Source organism: Pleurodeles waltl, chromosome 4_1 (genome assembly GCF_031143425.1).
Source record: "Pleurodeles waltl isolate 20211129_DDA chromosome 4_1, aPleWal1.hap1.20221129, whole genome shotgun sequence".
NCBI classification, from domain to species: Eukaryota; Metazoa; Chordata; class Amphibia; order Caudata; family Salamandridae; genus Pleurodeles; species Pleurodeles waltl.
The window spans coordinates 659,198,139-659,212,047 of record NC_090442.1 but is presented as its reverse complement, the minus strand read 5'-3'; the positions used below and the strand labels follow the sequence as shown (position 1 = coordinate 659,212,047).

Sequence of the window (13,909 nt, the reverse complement as noted above, 5' to 3'; positions counted from 1 at the left end):
GGATATGGATAACACAAAAAATTTTATAATAATAAAAGCGTAACACTATTAGAAGCAGGTAAAGAAAATCATAAAAATCGCGAAAAGCATTTGTGTATGTCTTTGTGTCTGGGGGTGGTGGAAGGGTCATGGCAGAGCAAGATAGAGAGAAAGTCTGTGGATGGCCCATTAGATTGTACATACCCCGAAAAACACGTTTGCAAAAACAAAAAAACAAAAAAAAGTGTTCATTGGTGCAATATAGCCAATAAGAGTCACTCCTAGAGGAGCACATTCTCCGCGTTGCACAAACAGAACAATCAGGCTTTCGTCACATTTCCCCTGTTATTCAAAATGAAACGGAAGCAGCAGCAACTAATTCAATACTCCCCATGAACTTGCCAAGGTAAACATGCTGCTGCCATTTCTATCTAAGCACTATAGTAACCTTAGCACGACGCTTGCAATATTGGTAAACCAGCGGCAGCTCAGTGGCTTGAGCACCTGTTGCAAAGATTTGTGTGTCTGCAGATTATAAATTCAAGTCCACACAACAGTTAGTCAGTCTTTCAATTCTACTGAGGTCACCAAAATAAGGAGCATTACTACCCGGATTTTAAGAAAGCCTGTTCTCTAAACGTCAATTCATTGTGTGCCCCGCCTTACATATAGACTTAATATTATCATCATTACAGAATGTCTCTATTTTCACGTTCTTGATTGAGACAAATTGATTCAATGTCTACTAATACTCTGAACTGGTCAGACACCTACTGCTGTTTTCTGAACAAACTCCAAAGAAGCTGTAAGGGATACTTCAAGGAGCAGAATGGCTTTCACCATATTTTTCACCATCAGAAGTTAGCCCAGAGCAAAAGAGGTGAGAAAGGAGTAGGATAGAATGCGAGAACAAGCCCTGGCAAAACCAATATATTCACTTCAGCAGATACTAAAAAGTGCCTTTTCAGTCATTGATGAGTTTAGGCACTCAACTTATCATGAATACATACGATCACTCATCCTTGCTCAAATGCCTTCATTCATCCATGCACTGACTCATTACTGCATTCATCAAATCACTTATCCACAATAAATCACACAAATATGGCACCCGTATGAAAGATCAAATAAAATGTAGAAAAAATGCTGCCTAAATGGGTGGGCATATGGTTGCAATAAAAAAAGAGACATGAGCAGCTGTCAATGTTATGAAATTCCATCACTGCTTCCAAATGTGTCAGCCATATGCAGGCAGACCCCTGTGAAATGCACAATACTAGTCCAAGATGACAAACTAGTGTATACATCGAAGTGAGGGGTCATCCTGGAATGGGATTATGGTCGGTTCATCACTATTCTAACTGAGACAAGGTAACTGGCGTGTTGCTTCTAAACGAGGTGGCAATCTTGGATAAGTAAAACTATCATTCAACATAGGCAGTATCATTCCAAGCGAGCTGCCCTCTTCAGAAGCAGTGGCTCTGTGGGATCGGGAAAACTGCTGATGAAATGAACGAGCAAGTGGATCCTCCTAGGGTGCTACCAGGCACTTTTATAAAACAAACAATGAAAAAGGAAAGGATTTAAAGGGGGCATACTAAAAGGAGAAAAATGCAACAAAAAGAACTGGCCTACCAACCCTGGCACTGAGGTGCACTCATTTCTTTCACATGATAGAGGGCAACAGTCAATGGCTAGAAGGGCCTAAAAAGATTCTCACTGTGCACATCATCTACAGTCTTCTACTCAGAGTGTTTGTTAGAAGAAGGTAAACAAAAACAAAATCCTTGGCTACTACGATAACCTGAACTTCCATTTAACCAAATAACTGTACAGGTTTTAACTCAATGTAATACCAACCAACCTTTTTAAAAGTCTTTTGGTTTTAACACGTTTTCCACAGTAGAATTTCCACAACAAATAAGTCAGGCCTACGGTCTCTGTTGGACCTTTTCATAATAGACAGGTGATACCTATGGCATTCAACATAGCTTTTCTCAATGAACAAACTGACCGATAGACTTTATGTGGTTTGACATCCAAAGGAAAATTAAGCAGTTTTTCTTTGGAGACAAAGACATTCTGCCCAAACCAAAGCTTGTAGAAAGAAAGGGCAACATGTGGGTGCTTCTTTAAGCTCTTTTTCTGGTGGTGAGGGGACAGGTGCACTACCACGCCCTTCTAAATCCAATAAAGGGAGAAAATGATGGAAAATAGCCATTTAGAATGAGTGAAAAGGGAAAGGAGTGCAGGGTGGTGACAGAAGGAGGCAGGAGGTGGAATGAAAAATGTTGGTATACAGCAACCAAGTCAATTGACAGGCCGAGAAGCAGGCACTAAGAAAAACGTTCGCCCTCTGCACTTTTCTTTTTATTTTAATTGTATTTATTTACTATTAAAGCATTGGTTGGCATCAATTTGGGGACCTCAGCTGGACGTGGGTGGGGCAGGGAAGAATGGTGCCTTGGGCTGGTCCTCTGAACTTAGAAGTAACCAGGACAGTAACATCTGCACCTAAATTGAGGGTATCTTTGAGGATAGTATTTACACACACTCATGCATTTAAGCGGAGAAATTACTCAGCTATAAAGTGCTATAATAGTTCTTGATTTCCCTAGTAGGGAATTCCATATAAGCATCTGGAAGGAGGGGGTAGGGTATTCCCTTGTAGTCACCCATTCGTCAAGGCATGGCAAGGCAAGGCTTCTGGCAAACCTGCTGAATGTCCGCTCTCCACCCGGTTCCTCAAGTTAAGGAAGCCCATGCTCTCTACCAGTCTTATCTAGTGGCCCTCCCTCTACAACATCAAACCCGTGACAAGGTGCCTTGGCCTATTATTTGGGCTTAAAATGAGCACAAGGTATCTAGGGCCTATCACTTCCTTGCGCCTCAGTTTCAGTGGCCTCTAATTAGGATGTGTATGTTTGTATACACGTATGTACGTAAGGGTATTTATAAAGTGCAAAAATAGCTCGGGGTGAGAAGTTGTGTGTATGATCAAGGTCGTTTACACAGAGGCAGTTTAACAGAGTTCCTATAGGGTAGGGTATTTTATTGCTTGAACAGATGAGTCTCAGCTGCTTTCTCAACTGTAGAAGGGTTGAGGCAGTTATTATTTTGTCTGAAACATTGCTCCATATCAGTACCTTCTGTTTTTTAATTTGGTTCACATTTTCGGCGCCAGTTAGGTGAAGTCCTGGCCATGGGAAAGCGCAGACCACCTGAGGTGGTTAGTTGCCTGCAAAGGTAAGTTGGGTATGAACTATTAGGTTATTCTATTGGTCTTGGCAGGAAGGTGAGTCTGTGAGATTCATTCAGCAATAAAGTGGTACGGTTAAATTTGTTTACACCTAAGGTAAAGTATGTCAAGGTGAGTGGTATGCCTTTGTAGGGGGATAAAATAGTAAGCAGTGGAGTTGAGCACCAGAAGATGCACAGTTTTTCTAAAATCTATATTCAAGAGGAAAGATTTCACTTTTTTCAGAAGTGAAAATTGACACCAAGCTGTGCTGGCTTCACTGGTGATCTGCTTTTTGTTTCAAGTACTGTGTTCACTTGCCTCAGGTTCAAAGTGATTCCCCCTACAGCCTTGCTCTGCACCTTTTGATCTTTACTACTGTCCATCTACCCCTTTGTGGCCACCTGCCTTTTTGTCCCTTAGCAGCCATTTCCCTGTCCCCTCACCACTTTGTTGTGGGCTTTCTTTACTCTTTGTGAACCCACACATCCAACACTGTAAGTATCAGCCACTGCCGTTTACCTTGTAGACAGTCTCTGTCTATAAGAAGATGTGTAAACGTGGGCAATCTATCACGAGAAACATATAAAAGGTGTAATAATTCATAAAGTAAGCTCTTAAAAAAGGTGTTCTACTCTTGGGAAGAATAGCTTTATAAATAACTCACCTGTTTAGAAACTAAAAAGGAAGGGCTTTGTATACGAAGAACAAACACAGTCTGAGGATAAGAAAAACCTAACCAAAAAAAAAACACGTGAGAAATCCTGAGAGTAAATTTGTTTACACAAGCAATGCCACAAATTAATCAAGAAGTGGAGGACTTGCAAAAATCCCTGGTGACAATTTACATTTGAAAAGTATCAAATAAACTTGGTTTCCCTGTCCTTAGTGAACCTGTTCCAATGCAGTTCATGAACAAATAGAAACTACTCACCTCCTCTTCAATAGCGAAGAGCTTGACTATATTCTTGTGATTCAGTTTCTTTAACACTTCAAACTCCCTGTCTTGAACATCATGGGGACGCAAGAAGCTCATGCTGTTGAACACCTTCACAGCGTACAAGTCGCCAGTTTTCTTGAAAATTGAAAGACAATGTTAAAAACACAAACATAACAATGTGTAGTGCAAAAGAGCAACATTGAAAACAAGTAGTGTTTACCTGCATGTCCCACTTAGATAGACATGTCAGCTAAGAGACAAGTTCAGGCTGAAATGCTATGTTCTCTATAGCAATAGAACAGTTTCTAAATTATCAAACAACTGTTTTATAAGAAATTATGTATTTCCAGACAGAAGGATTGCACGAGGCAGTAAGTTTGTTTTATTTATAAATATGTAGTTTCATAAAGCACAAACCAGGCCCACAGGGCATCAGAGTGCTTAGCAACTGAATACATAAGGGCAAATAATAGGGGAAAAATAATGAAGCAATCTGAAGGAGAAAAGTACAATAAAGGAGTATATAATACATCAATAACATGGCAGAACAATCCAAAAGAACAATCATAAATATACAAAGTGGCTGAAAATGTGGAACTAAGTATACAATATTCATCAAGAAAGAGACAGTCGTACTATGATGACCCACAAGGAATGCTCAGTAGTGTGCACTGCTCTAAACATGGGACACGATTCACTTTTACACAAAAGGAGCCCCTTGCCCCACACAAAGTATATAAAGAATGTCCTCAGCTGAAGTCACTTTCCTAGCTCATTTGTAGTAAGGTTTCTAATGGTTGCTATGACCTCTCTTACCATTCGTTGAAATTAACCATTCCAGCACTCCTTGCCCAAGTGCTTTCCCACCCACCACCACCTTCATTGTAGCACAGATCCCACACTCCCTTCTTCGCCAGACGTTACCACCAGTGCCTTTTAATTGTCCCTTCAGAGAGGCAAGTATAGATGTAGGTGGGACTGGGGCACATATTCATTGACCCATTCACAGAGCCAGTAACTCTATTATCTATCCATGCATACACCCACTTACTAAGTACAATATACTCACTCAACCAATCCACTCATCTGGCCAGCCTTCCATCTATTCATCTAATTATTCTCAAAACCCAAACACTGGTCAACACTTACTCTTTTATCACCCACTCAACCATTTATACATCTATCCAGCAACACTTCCCAATCTATATTCAATTTACTCATTTTCACTTTCACACAACTGGTCACACACCCATTAAAACACACACTTTCACATAAATGTTTGGCCATATACCAAGTCATATCCCTGACCATTCAATCACTCATCCACACTCATTCCTCTGTCCACCAGACTCAACCATTCACTCACTCATCCCTCCAATTCCTCAAACCAACTTTTTAGCCACCCATCGCCATCCTCTGAAAAACGCATCAATTCATTTATCCACCCACTTAGCCTATCAGCCTAAACGCACCACTAACCCACCAATAAACAAAACTCAAACATTTCATAGCTGAACGCAATATTCTAGGTAAGTACTTCAGATCTACTCAGGTAGGGAAAACCTCAATGACCCCAACCCGAGATGTTCAAGAACAAATGAAAAACCACTATACTACAATTAAGGTCACTCAATCTTTGAATATGTTTTTGTGCGGTGGACTTCAACGGAAAGTACGTCAACAATAACGAGCAACACTGAACAACTGAAGTAGATGCCAAATTCAACAGCTGCAAACCCCCTTTCTTACTGAGTTGACAAAAAAATCAAAAAACATGCTATCGCGTCAGACAGCGCCATTCATTCGACTATTACCCCAGGCTCTGGCTATAAAGTTTCCCACACAGACTGAAAAGTTGGACAGGCCCCTGTAACTGCAAAGCCCTTCAAGAAACCCCCCTCACTATTATTTCATTAATAACATTTCTCAATACACATCAACTTTTTGGTTTAAGATTTAAATTGCCTTCCTAAAGGTGAAATTAATTTAGATCCCCACACAACAGTACCGTAAACAGAAACAAAATAGACTGACTGATCAAATATGTTTATCACATAAAAGATCCATTAAAATGGAGGATCGATAAAGTAACCTAATTCCTAGGAGATAGTACTGTACTTTACATGGAAAATGCTCAGTTATTAAAAGAGGGGGATAAATTGCAAAGTGTGTCTATCGCTCTGCCGCAGAGTAGACTGCCAAAAAGGAGTTTAATACAGGTTACCTGTTTGTATTCAGATTATCTCTGAACTGATTAACTGAAACTGTTACTTCTACTCATATTTATCAACACGTTCTATACATGACCCACTTACCTATTCTGAACTTTACAGAGAAGATCAGTGTGATTAGGATGACCGTGCACATTACAGTGCTGCTTTGTGTGGTGTGTGGAACCACCACCCATACTGTTTCACATTTGCAAACAGCCCTCATGTAATAACCGGAGAACCCTGTGGAGTGGATTAGCAAGGTAACTGTGCTTGTGACTGCTTGCTAAGTGGTGACATATAGCAATAATCGGTGTAGAGTGGGTTTCCTAGAGTTTTTGGTCCCTGTGCCACTGCACCTGTAACTAGCACCATCTAAATCATGGCCGTAGGGCCGGCATGGTGACTGCTTGCTTAGCGGTAAGATATAGCAATAATCTGTGTTCAGTGGGTTTCCTAGAGCTTTTGGCCCCTGTGCCACTGCACCTGCTGCACCATTCAAATCATGGCCCTAGTGCCTGAAAAGTAACATAAGGAAATTGTTTATATACAGTAATAATGTATGTCTTCCGAAAAAGGCACAGTTTCAAACGGCATGCATATGCTTTTATAAAAAGTGACTTTAAAATTATCCAACTCTCCCAAACAAGTTGACACAGATGTCATAAATAAAGCATATGCTTTATAAATCAAATTAAATGCCAAGCATTGTTAAATTGTGTTACAATATGGTAGGCCCTTTCCTGTGAAAAGATCTTTTCCTGTGCTTGACTGGGCCAGAAACAGTATAAACTGCCCAAGACCACCATATGTTAGGTTGACACAGAGACTGAAATGCTGTTTTGTACTTTGTTCCTAAAAAGGCAGTTTCACAAATCAAAATGACTTACCAAAGAAGAATTATTTTGCAAAAAACGTACAAATGTCTTGTGCAGATTGAGAACGAGATACCTTTTGAGATGACTGTGTAAAATAAAAAAAGGGCACAACCAGGCTCTATGTAAAAAGTACACTGCATTCCTCTTTCCTATAAACGTTGTCACTTTGAAGTCAGCAGAAAGCAAAAATAACCAGGCTCCCACAGAACCCAGCTTAACATTCGACCTCAGTCTTTGAACTCCCACCAAATGTTACCAGATAGAGATTTAAATGCCTGTTGACAGAAAAGGAGTTTGTGGAAGTATTCAGTGAACACAGCTTTATCGTCGGGCGGGACAAACTGAAACTGGACAGCCTAAGCAAATAAGGACAACAAATGAGAAGCAAAAAAATGTGAGTTACAAATCACAAAGCCAATGGCAAGCGATGGGCAGAATGCTTCACCAGGTCAATTTTCTAAAACTCCCCAAAATGTCTTTTGCATACAACACAGCTACACTGTGTGGTAGGCTGCAACCTAAAAATGTAGCATGACAAATACAGAATTGGGAGAACCAGAAGAATTTAGTCAATTTTTTTGAAGTGGTCTCACTCACAGTGGTTATGTTTTGTGGCAATGATGTCCTAATACCGAAAAAGGAGAAAAAAAAACAGTCCTTGGTTCTACGCATGGTGGATGACTCCGTGAAACCCTTGAGGTCTAAAGGCTTCCTTGTCCATACTGGACTGCTGAGTAAAACACTGTTTTCCACCAAAGGCACCTGAAATCCCCTCCATAAAAGCACGAGTTATGAGACTATCAGTCTGGAACAATGTGTTTTGACAGACGTAGCTAAATAAAGTCTCCTTGTTAGGAAACAATCTCAAATTAAGGTGAACACAATCACAAACAAAACTGTTCGATGAAAGTGCTAAATGTGCACAGTACTGTTTATAGAGATTACTTTTTTAACCTGATTTGAACTTGACTTTCATTTCAGATGCACATTTTTTTAAAGCACCATCATTTGCATTTCATGGTCCTTGAATCTAGAACGAAAAAATGTCGCAAGAAATCAATCAGCTACAACCTTTTAAAAAGGCAGTAAACATCTTGTTGATGGGTAGTAACTATGTGAAATGCTGCTCAATGTCCTGCAGAGTTGAAGGTCAACATTAAATGCAGTATTTCCCTGTTCGAACAGCACAGTACTTGCATACATAAATAAACACTGTCCTACACCCTTTCTTATTTGGATTACTGAAACATCCTATGCCTAATACTCCCTAAACTCAACTCAAAAGGCTATAACTGGTCTAAACCTTTGCAAGTGAAATGTTCCTTGGCCATTACTAGTTAATTAATCCCTATCCTCTATTCTCTCACAATTCTTCAATGACACTAAACAAAACAAAGTATTACATTTAAGACACTCTTCCTCGCATACATATCTATAAATAAATAAATCCACAATGACCTATAAATCTTTGCCACTGACGGCTTGCCCAACAAAATCCACAATTCAGCACAGGGGGGTTTTAACTTGCTTCTCACATTGAGAGAAAAAAATAAAAATAAAGGGGGATAGGAGAACTGTGGCACCTCACTACTATGGAATGCTCGGCCACCATAACACCAGGAAGAGAGTTGTGCCATTTCTTCCTCCAGTTCTGTAAGTATGTACAACTCACCCAGTCTGTCGACAAGATTTCCACTGCCATTTTTTACCCATTTCTCAGCAGCACCCATCTAATCATTCAGTGACTGTACTCAAACACTGGACTAGTAAACTCCACTGGCATATAGGCCCAATGCTGTGATGTTAAATATCTTACATTCTGTGCTACACTTAATACTAAATGAATGCAATGTGTTAGCAATCACAGTACTAAACGGAATCAACTAAGTAGAACTTACTTAGTAGACTACGCCTTCCACTTCTTTACACATTTAACTGCAAGTTAACAGATTGGGCTGCAAAACATTTAGGCCTGGAAAGTTTGACAGATCATGGAGCATAAAGATGTTTTTTATCATTTAGGAGAACCAAAGGAGAGATTATGGACTGCTGCATCTTAACTGCTATGATGTCACAAAATGTAGCTTCCACATTTCCCTTAATACATACATTTCTCATAATAGCTGCCCAAATTATAAAAATAAAAAAACAGAGCTGCAACATATTGCATGTGTTGCTAAAGTGAGCCATTGGGCAAAGCTTCAGAAATCTACAGCTGTAGGACCTTCTAGAAACTAGGGAGGCTTGGCAGATAGGCAGTGGGGCTCCCATGACCTCCACTTGTTGCACCAATACATTGGGCAGGTTCTTCCACGTAACCTGGGATTGTCCTGTCACACAAAATTCTCAGTGTGGGTGGCGTGTGCACTAGTGAAAGCTTTCAGCTGACCCATCCTATTTACCCCTAAAATGGCACTGCTGGGACTACATGAGGAATGGAGTGGCCCATTGCAAAACCAGCAGCTTATACAGATGGTTTGCACTTTCGCCAAAAGACATACAGCACAAAAACGACATGCAGCAGCGGGCCCCTCCTTTCCCGAGTGGTGAAGTAGAACGGATCATTGCTCTATTATGGAGCATGAGGTCTACAAAGCAAGCGGTTGCCCCAGAAAATATGATCAGATTTGTAAACCTTGGATTACTCAGTCAACAGATAAGCAGGCCCGATCCCATGCCTAAACCAAATCGCTAGGCTAGGACACATTTGCACCACATGTGCCTACCTGAAAGTACGACAGGCCTGGGGAGTGTGTACCAAACCCAGCCCCATGGTGACCCCATTAACAGAAATTCACTGGGTCACATTGGAGGCTCCCACATGGTATCTATATTGCATGTTAATGCTTATTGCATTTGGGGGAATGTAATGACCAGGGTAAGTGAGTTTACTTTCGGATATATTCGGATATATAATGGACTAAGAATTTTGGAAGGATGATAGAAGGTATTGATCAAAGCAGTTATTTAGTTGCTGAAAATGTCAATGAAAACTCATACGGAAAAAATACAGATGTGCCACCTGCAGAAGTACACTAATTACTGTTGCCCCTGGGACAACCTATAAGCCAGCATTCAAACCACTGAGCCTCAGGTCTAGTTCCTCTTTTTTCCTCACCGCTCTGCCTAAGAGTTCAAACTTGGCATAATGTTTATGGACATCCTTGGCTAACACGGCATTACTAAGCAACAGCAGATCTCTATTTACTAAGTTATATTTTGTTGCTTGAACACAGCAAGAACCAGGGTATGTGCCTTTGGCGTACAAAGTGTTATAAGCACTGAAAATATTTTCCCAAATGTTTTGGTAGTCGTTGCTAAATGGGCATCTATCTGCACTATCCTTCAACCATGGTAATTCGCTAATCCAACCCGTATGTGGAATCCTCAGGTTTGGACACACAACAGCGTGTTTAAAGTTGCATAAAAAGCAGTTTGTGATAATAGTGGAATGTATATTTGTAAGACATTTGTCAGAATTTAACACAAACTACTCCTTAACGGGGTTACACTGAACAGTCATTAATAAAATCTAGATGCCAGAGCTTTAAAAGACCAAAGCTCGCAACATGTGCCTCATCAGAAAAAGAAACGCGTGACTTAATTTGGCCTTTGAGTAAACTTTTTCCACGCTGTAGCGCACTGATAAGAATTCTAATTTCGGTTTCATTTCTTGCAACAACTCTATACGTGTAGCTCGGGTTATGGACAGGCACTCTCCAGGAAGAGACTACAGAACGTGCTTTTCCGCGTTTTTTTTTTGGTCTTGTGCTTTTTTGTTTTATTAAATGGAAGTGTTTCGTTTTAACTTTCGAAGTGAAAGAAAAAACTGGGCGTGCTCCTCGAAGTTAAACTAGTCGCATTGTTTTTTGTTTCTTTAAGGGCAAAGGAAATTTACTTACCTGACGGTTTCATCCTTTCACAGTGTTTAAAATCAAGTCATCTCTGAGGTCAACAAGAACCACCATATTAGAAGATCAATTCTTTTACTAGTGTTATAATTTCAAATGTGGAGCAAAATGCAAGTCCGCGAAAACAATTATATTTGAACTACCATCACCAAAGTAAGTTTCATCATATACCGTGATGGGCTCCAAACACGGGGTTCTTTTTCCGTTTATAATCCTGGCGAGTGATTTAAAGGGTCCATAGCTATATAATTGGCCGCAGGAAATCGTTACAGAAAAGAACATTTTAACTGGTGTGTTTGTTGAAAACAAATGGTTTAATATTTCTACAGGCCACATGTTACAATGGTGGAAACTCCACTTAATTAGATGCAAATGATTCCTACTGAATGCATTTGCAACATATCATTTTTTGAACTTCGACCTTGACCTCTTTCTCATCTGGGAAGGGATAAACCAATAATAACAAATCTAAGATTTATTTACGAAATAAGCAAAGGCCACAATGAATTTCTATACATAGCTGTTGACACGGAAGAGAATACTTTAAGAGTATCACTACACAAAAGAAACTGCTGGTAACAGCATTTTGCATATGTCAAGCTATTATCTCAACCCACTCAAGTGAAGCATCCCCTATAGGGAGGGAGCTCTTAAGAGCGCAAAGCAACTGCAGCACCAAAAATGCATATTAAAAAAAGAACAAGAGGATATGCTACAAAATTTTAGAGAATGCGGCTATCCCCACAAAATCCAAAACAATGCAACCTGAGGGTGTCTTATTTAAAGAGAATTCTAGAAAACGTGACACAAACAATCCCAGCCCCAGATTCATAACCACCTATGAGAGGGGAGCTTACAGAATCATAAATTGCCTAAAAAACACTGGCATCTCATCACAACTGACCCAATCATAGGTGGGGGAACATTGAGGCTTGTCCGAAAATCACCTATAGAAAGCCATATCTATTAGAGATATGCTTGTCCAAAGATACTCTAATCCAAAACAAACAAACACATGGGTGAAAGAGCAGAAAGGCTTCTACAAATGCAGCTCATGTAAGGCATGCAAAAACAGCACAAATCGCAAACCGTTTGAACTCTCTACAGGCAAGAAAAAAATCATTAGCAAATTTATCACCTACACATCAGACTTCAATGTTTATGCCTTAGAATGTCCATGCAAATTTATGTACATTGGAAGCACCAAATTGCCTCTCAAGAAGTGACATAAAAAACAATGATCTAAATTATCCTGTGGCACGTCACTTTGGTACATCCACCTAAAATGACAGTGACTCACTTACATTCTTTGGCATAGACAGGGTTGACAAACACATCAGAGGAGGAAACAGGGAGAGACAACTAAGGGTTCTTGAATAGCGTTATATAACTGAACTCAATACCAGATGGCCAGCTGGCCTGAACAGTGATGAGGAGTTAGTAATACACATTGGATATTAATATTTCAATGACATTTGTTTGTATACAATCTGGATTTCAGATTACTGTCAAGACCCTTCACACATACCTGCCTGTTTAGATGTAATCCTCCCCCACAAGATTCTTTGTTGAAAGGTTTACAGTTATAAATGTTCACACACATGCACACTTACACATCTATATCAACTTTGTGCTATACCTGAACTTCTGCTGTTACTTTATTGCTTTTGCCCAGATAAATTCAACATAGTTGTATATCTACGGTTAAACATGCACTCTAATGTTCCAACAGCAACAAAAGTGAATTTAAATCTGATAATTGGGAATTCAAGTTTATTGAGTCTTACAAATTTGTAATTACAAATTGAATTGTTCACAGTATTACTACTGGTATACTGTTAAACAAATAGATGTTGAACCTAATTATATACTACTTTATTTGGGACAAACTGTATATAAGCATAGACGCTCACTTATTAGAACATGTTGGAGCACATATGGACACTTGTCCCAGTATTTCCTTTGCATTTGTGACCTCCAATGCATGGTTTATTTATATTTCATGGATTAACAGCAGTAAATCACTGTGTATTATAAACAAAGGTTATATTATTGATTATATGAATTTGGCACAATTCGCATCTTTCACTCTCACAGTTCTTTTCTCATTTCATATTTTTTTCTCCAACAATCTTTACATTTCCCTACTTCATACAAGTAGGAGTGTGTAATTAACCATGCACTTTATATCTTTTAAGTGTAACCTCCGATGAGTCTGGTCACTGGAGCCACAATTGGAATTAAGAATATTACCTATTATATCTGAGCTACAACAATGAGTTACTTTATTTATTTGTATGTTATTTATCAGGGATCACTAGGCATTACAGAATCTGTACAATGGAAGTGCAATATTACATTGTTCTTGTAGGTATCAATTATGTGCTAAATCAACTCAGACTCCAATTTTAAGTATGTGGTTGCCCTTCGTGGATTTACAACTGTATTTCCAGAGGAAAATTCGAGCACACATATCTGTTAGAAATGGGGTCCCTAGTCGGCAGTCGGTTTGCACCCTGTCCAAGTAGGGACCCTCACTCTAGTCAGGGCAAGGGAGATACCCAGCTCAGAAAACCCTGCACAGCCCATTGGTAGCTTGGCACGAGCAGTCAGGCTTATCTTAGAAGCAATGTGTAAAGCATTTGCACACAACACCCAGTAATACAGTGAAAACACTACAAAAGGACACCACACCAGTTTTAGAAAAATAGCAGCTAATATTTATCTGTGTAAAACAAGACAAAAACGGGAAC

At 39.6% G+C, this 13,909-nt stretch overlaps 1 protein-coding gene across 1 annotated transcript in view; it reads right to left on the bottom strand.

The window, feature by feature from the left end:
- TBK1 (TANK binding kinase 1) overlaps positions 1–13,909 on the bottom strand; it is a 394,952-nt gene that overhangs the window by 311,503 nt on the left and 69,540 nt on the right. The window contains exon 3 of the mRNA XM_069229127.1: positions 4,152–4,292. Coding sequence (XP_069085228.1) covers positions 4,152–4,292 — 141 coding nt within the window. The remainder of the gene's footprint in view (positions 1–4,151; positions 4,293–13,909) is intronic.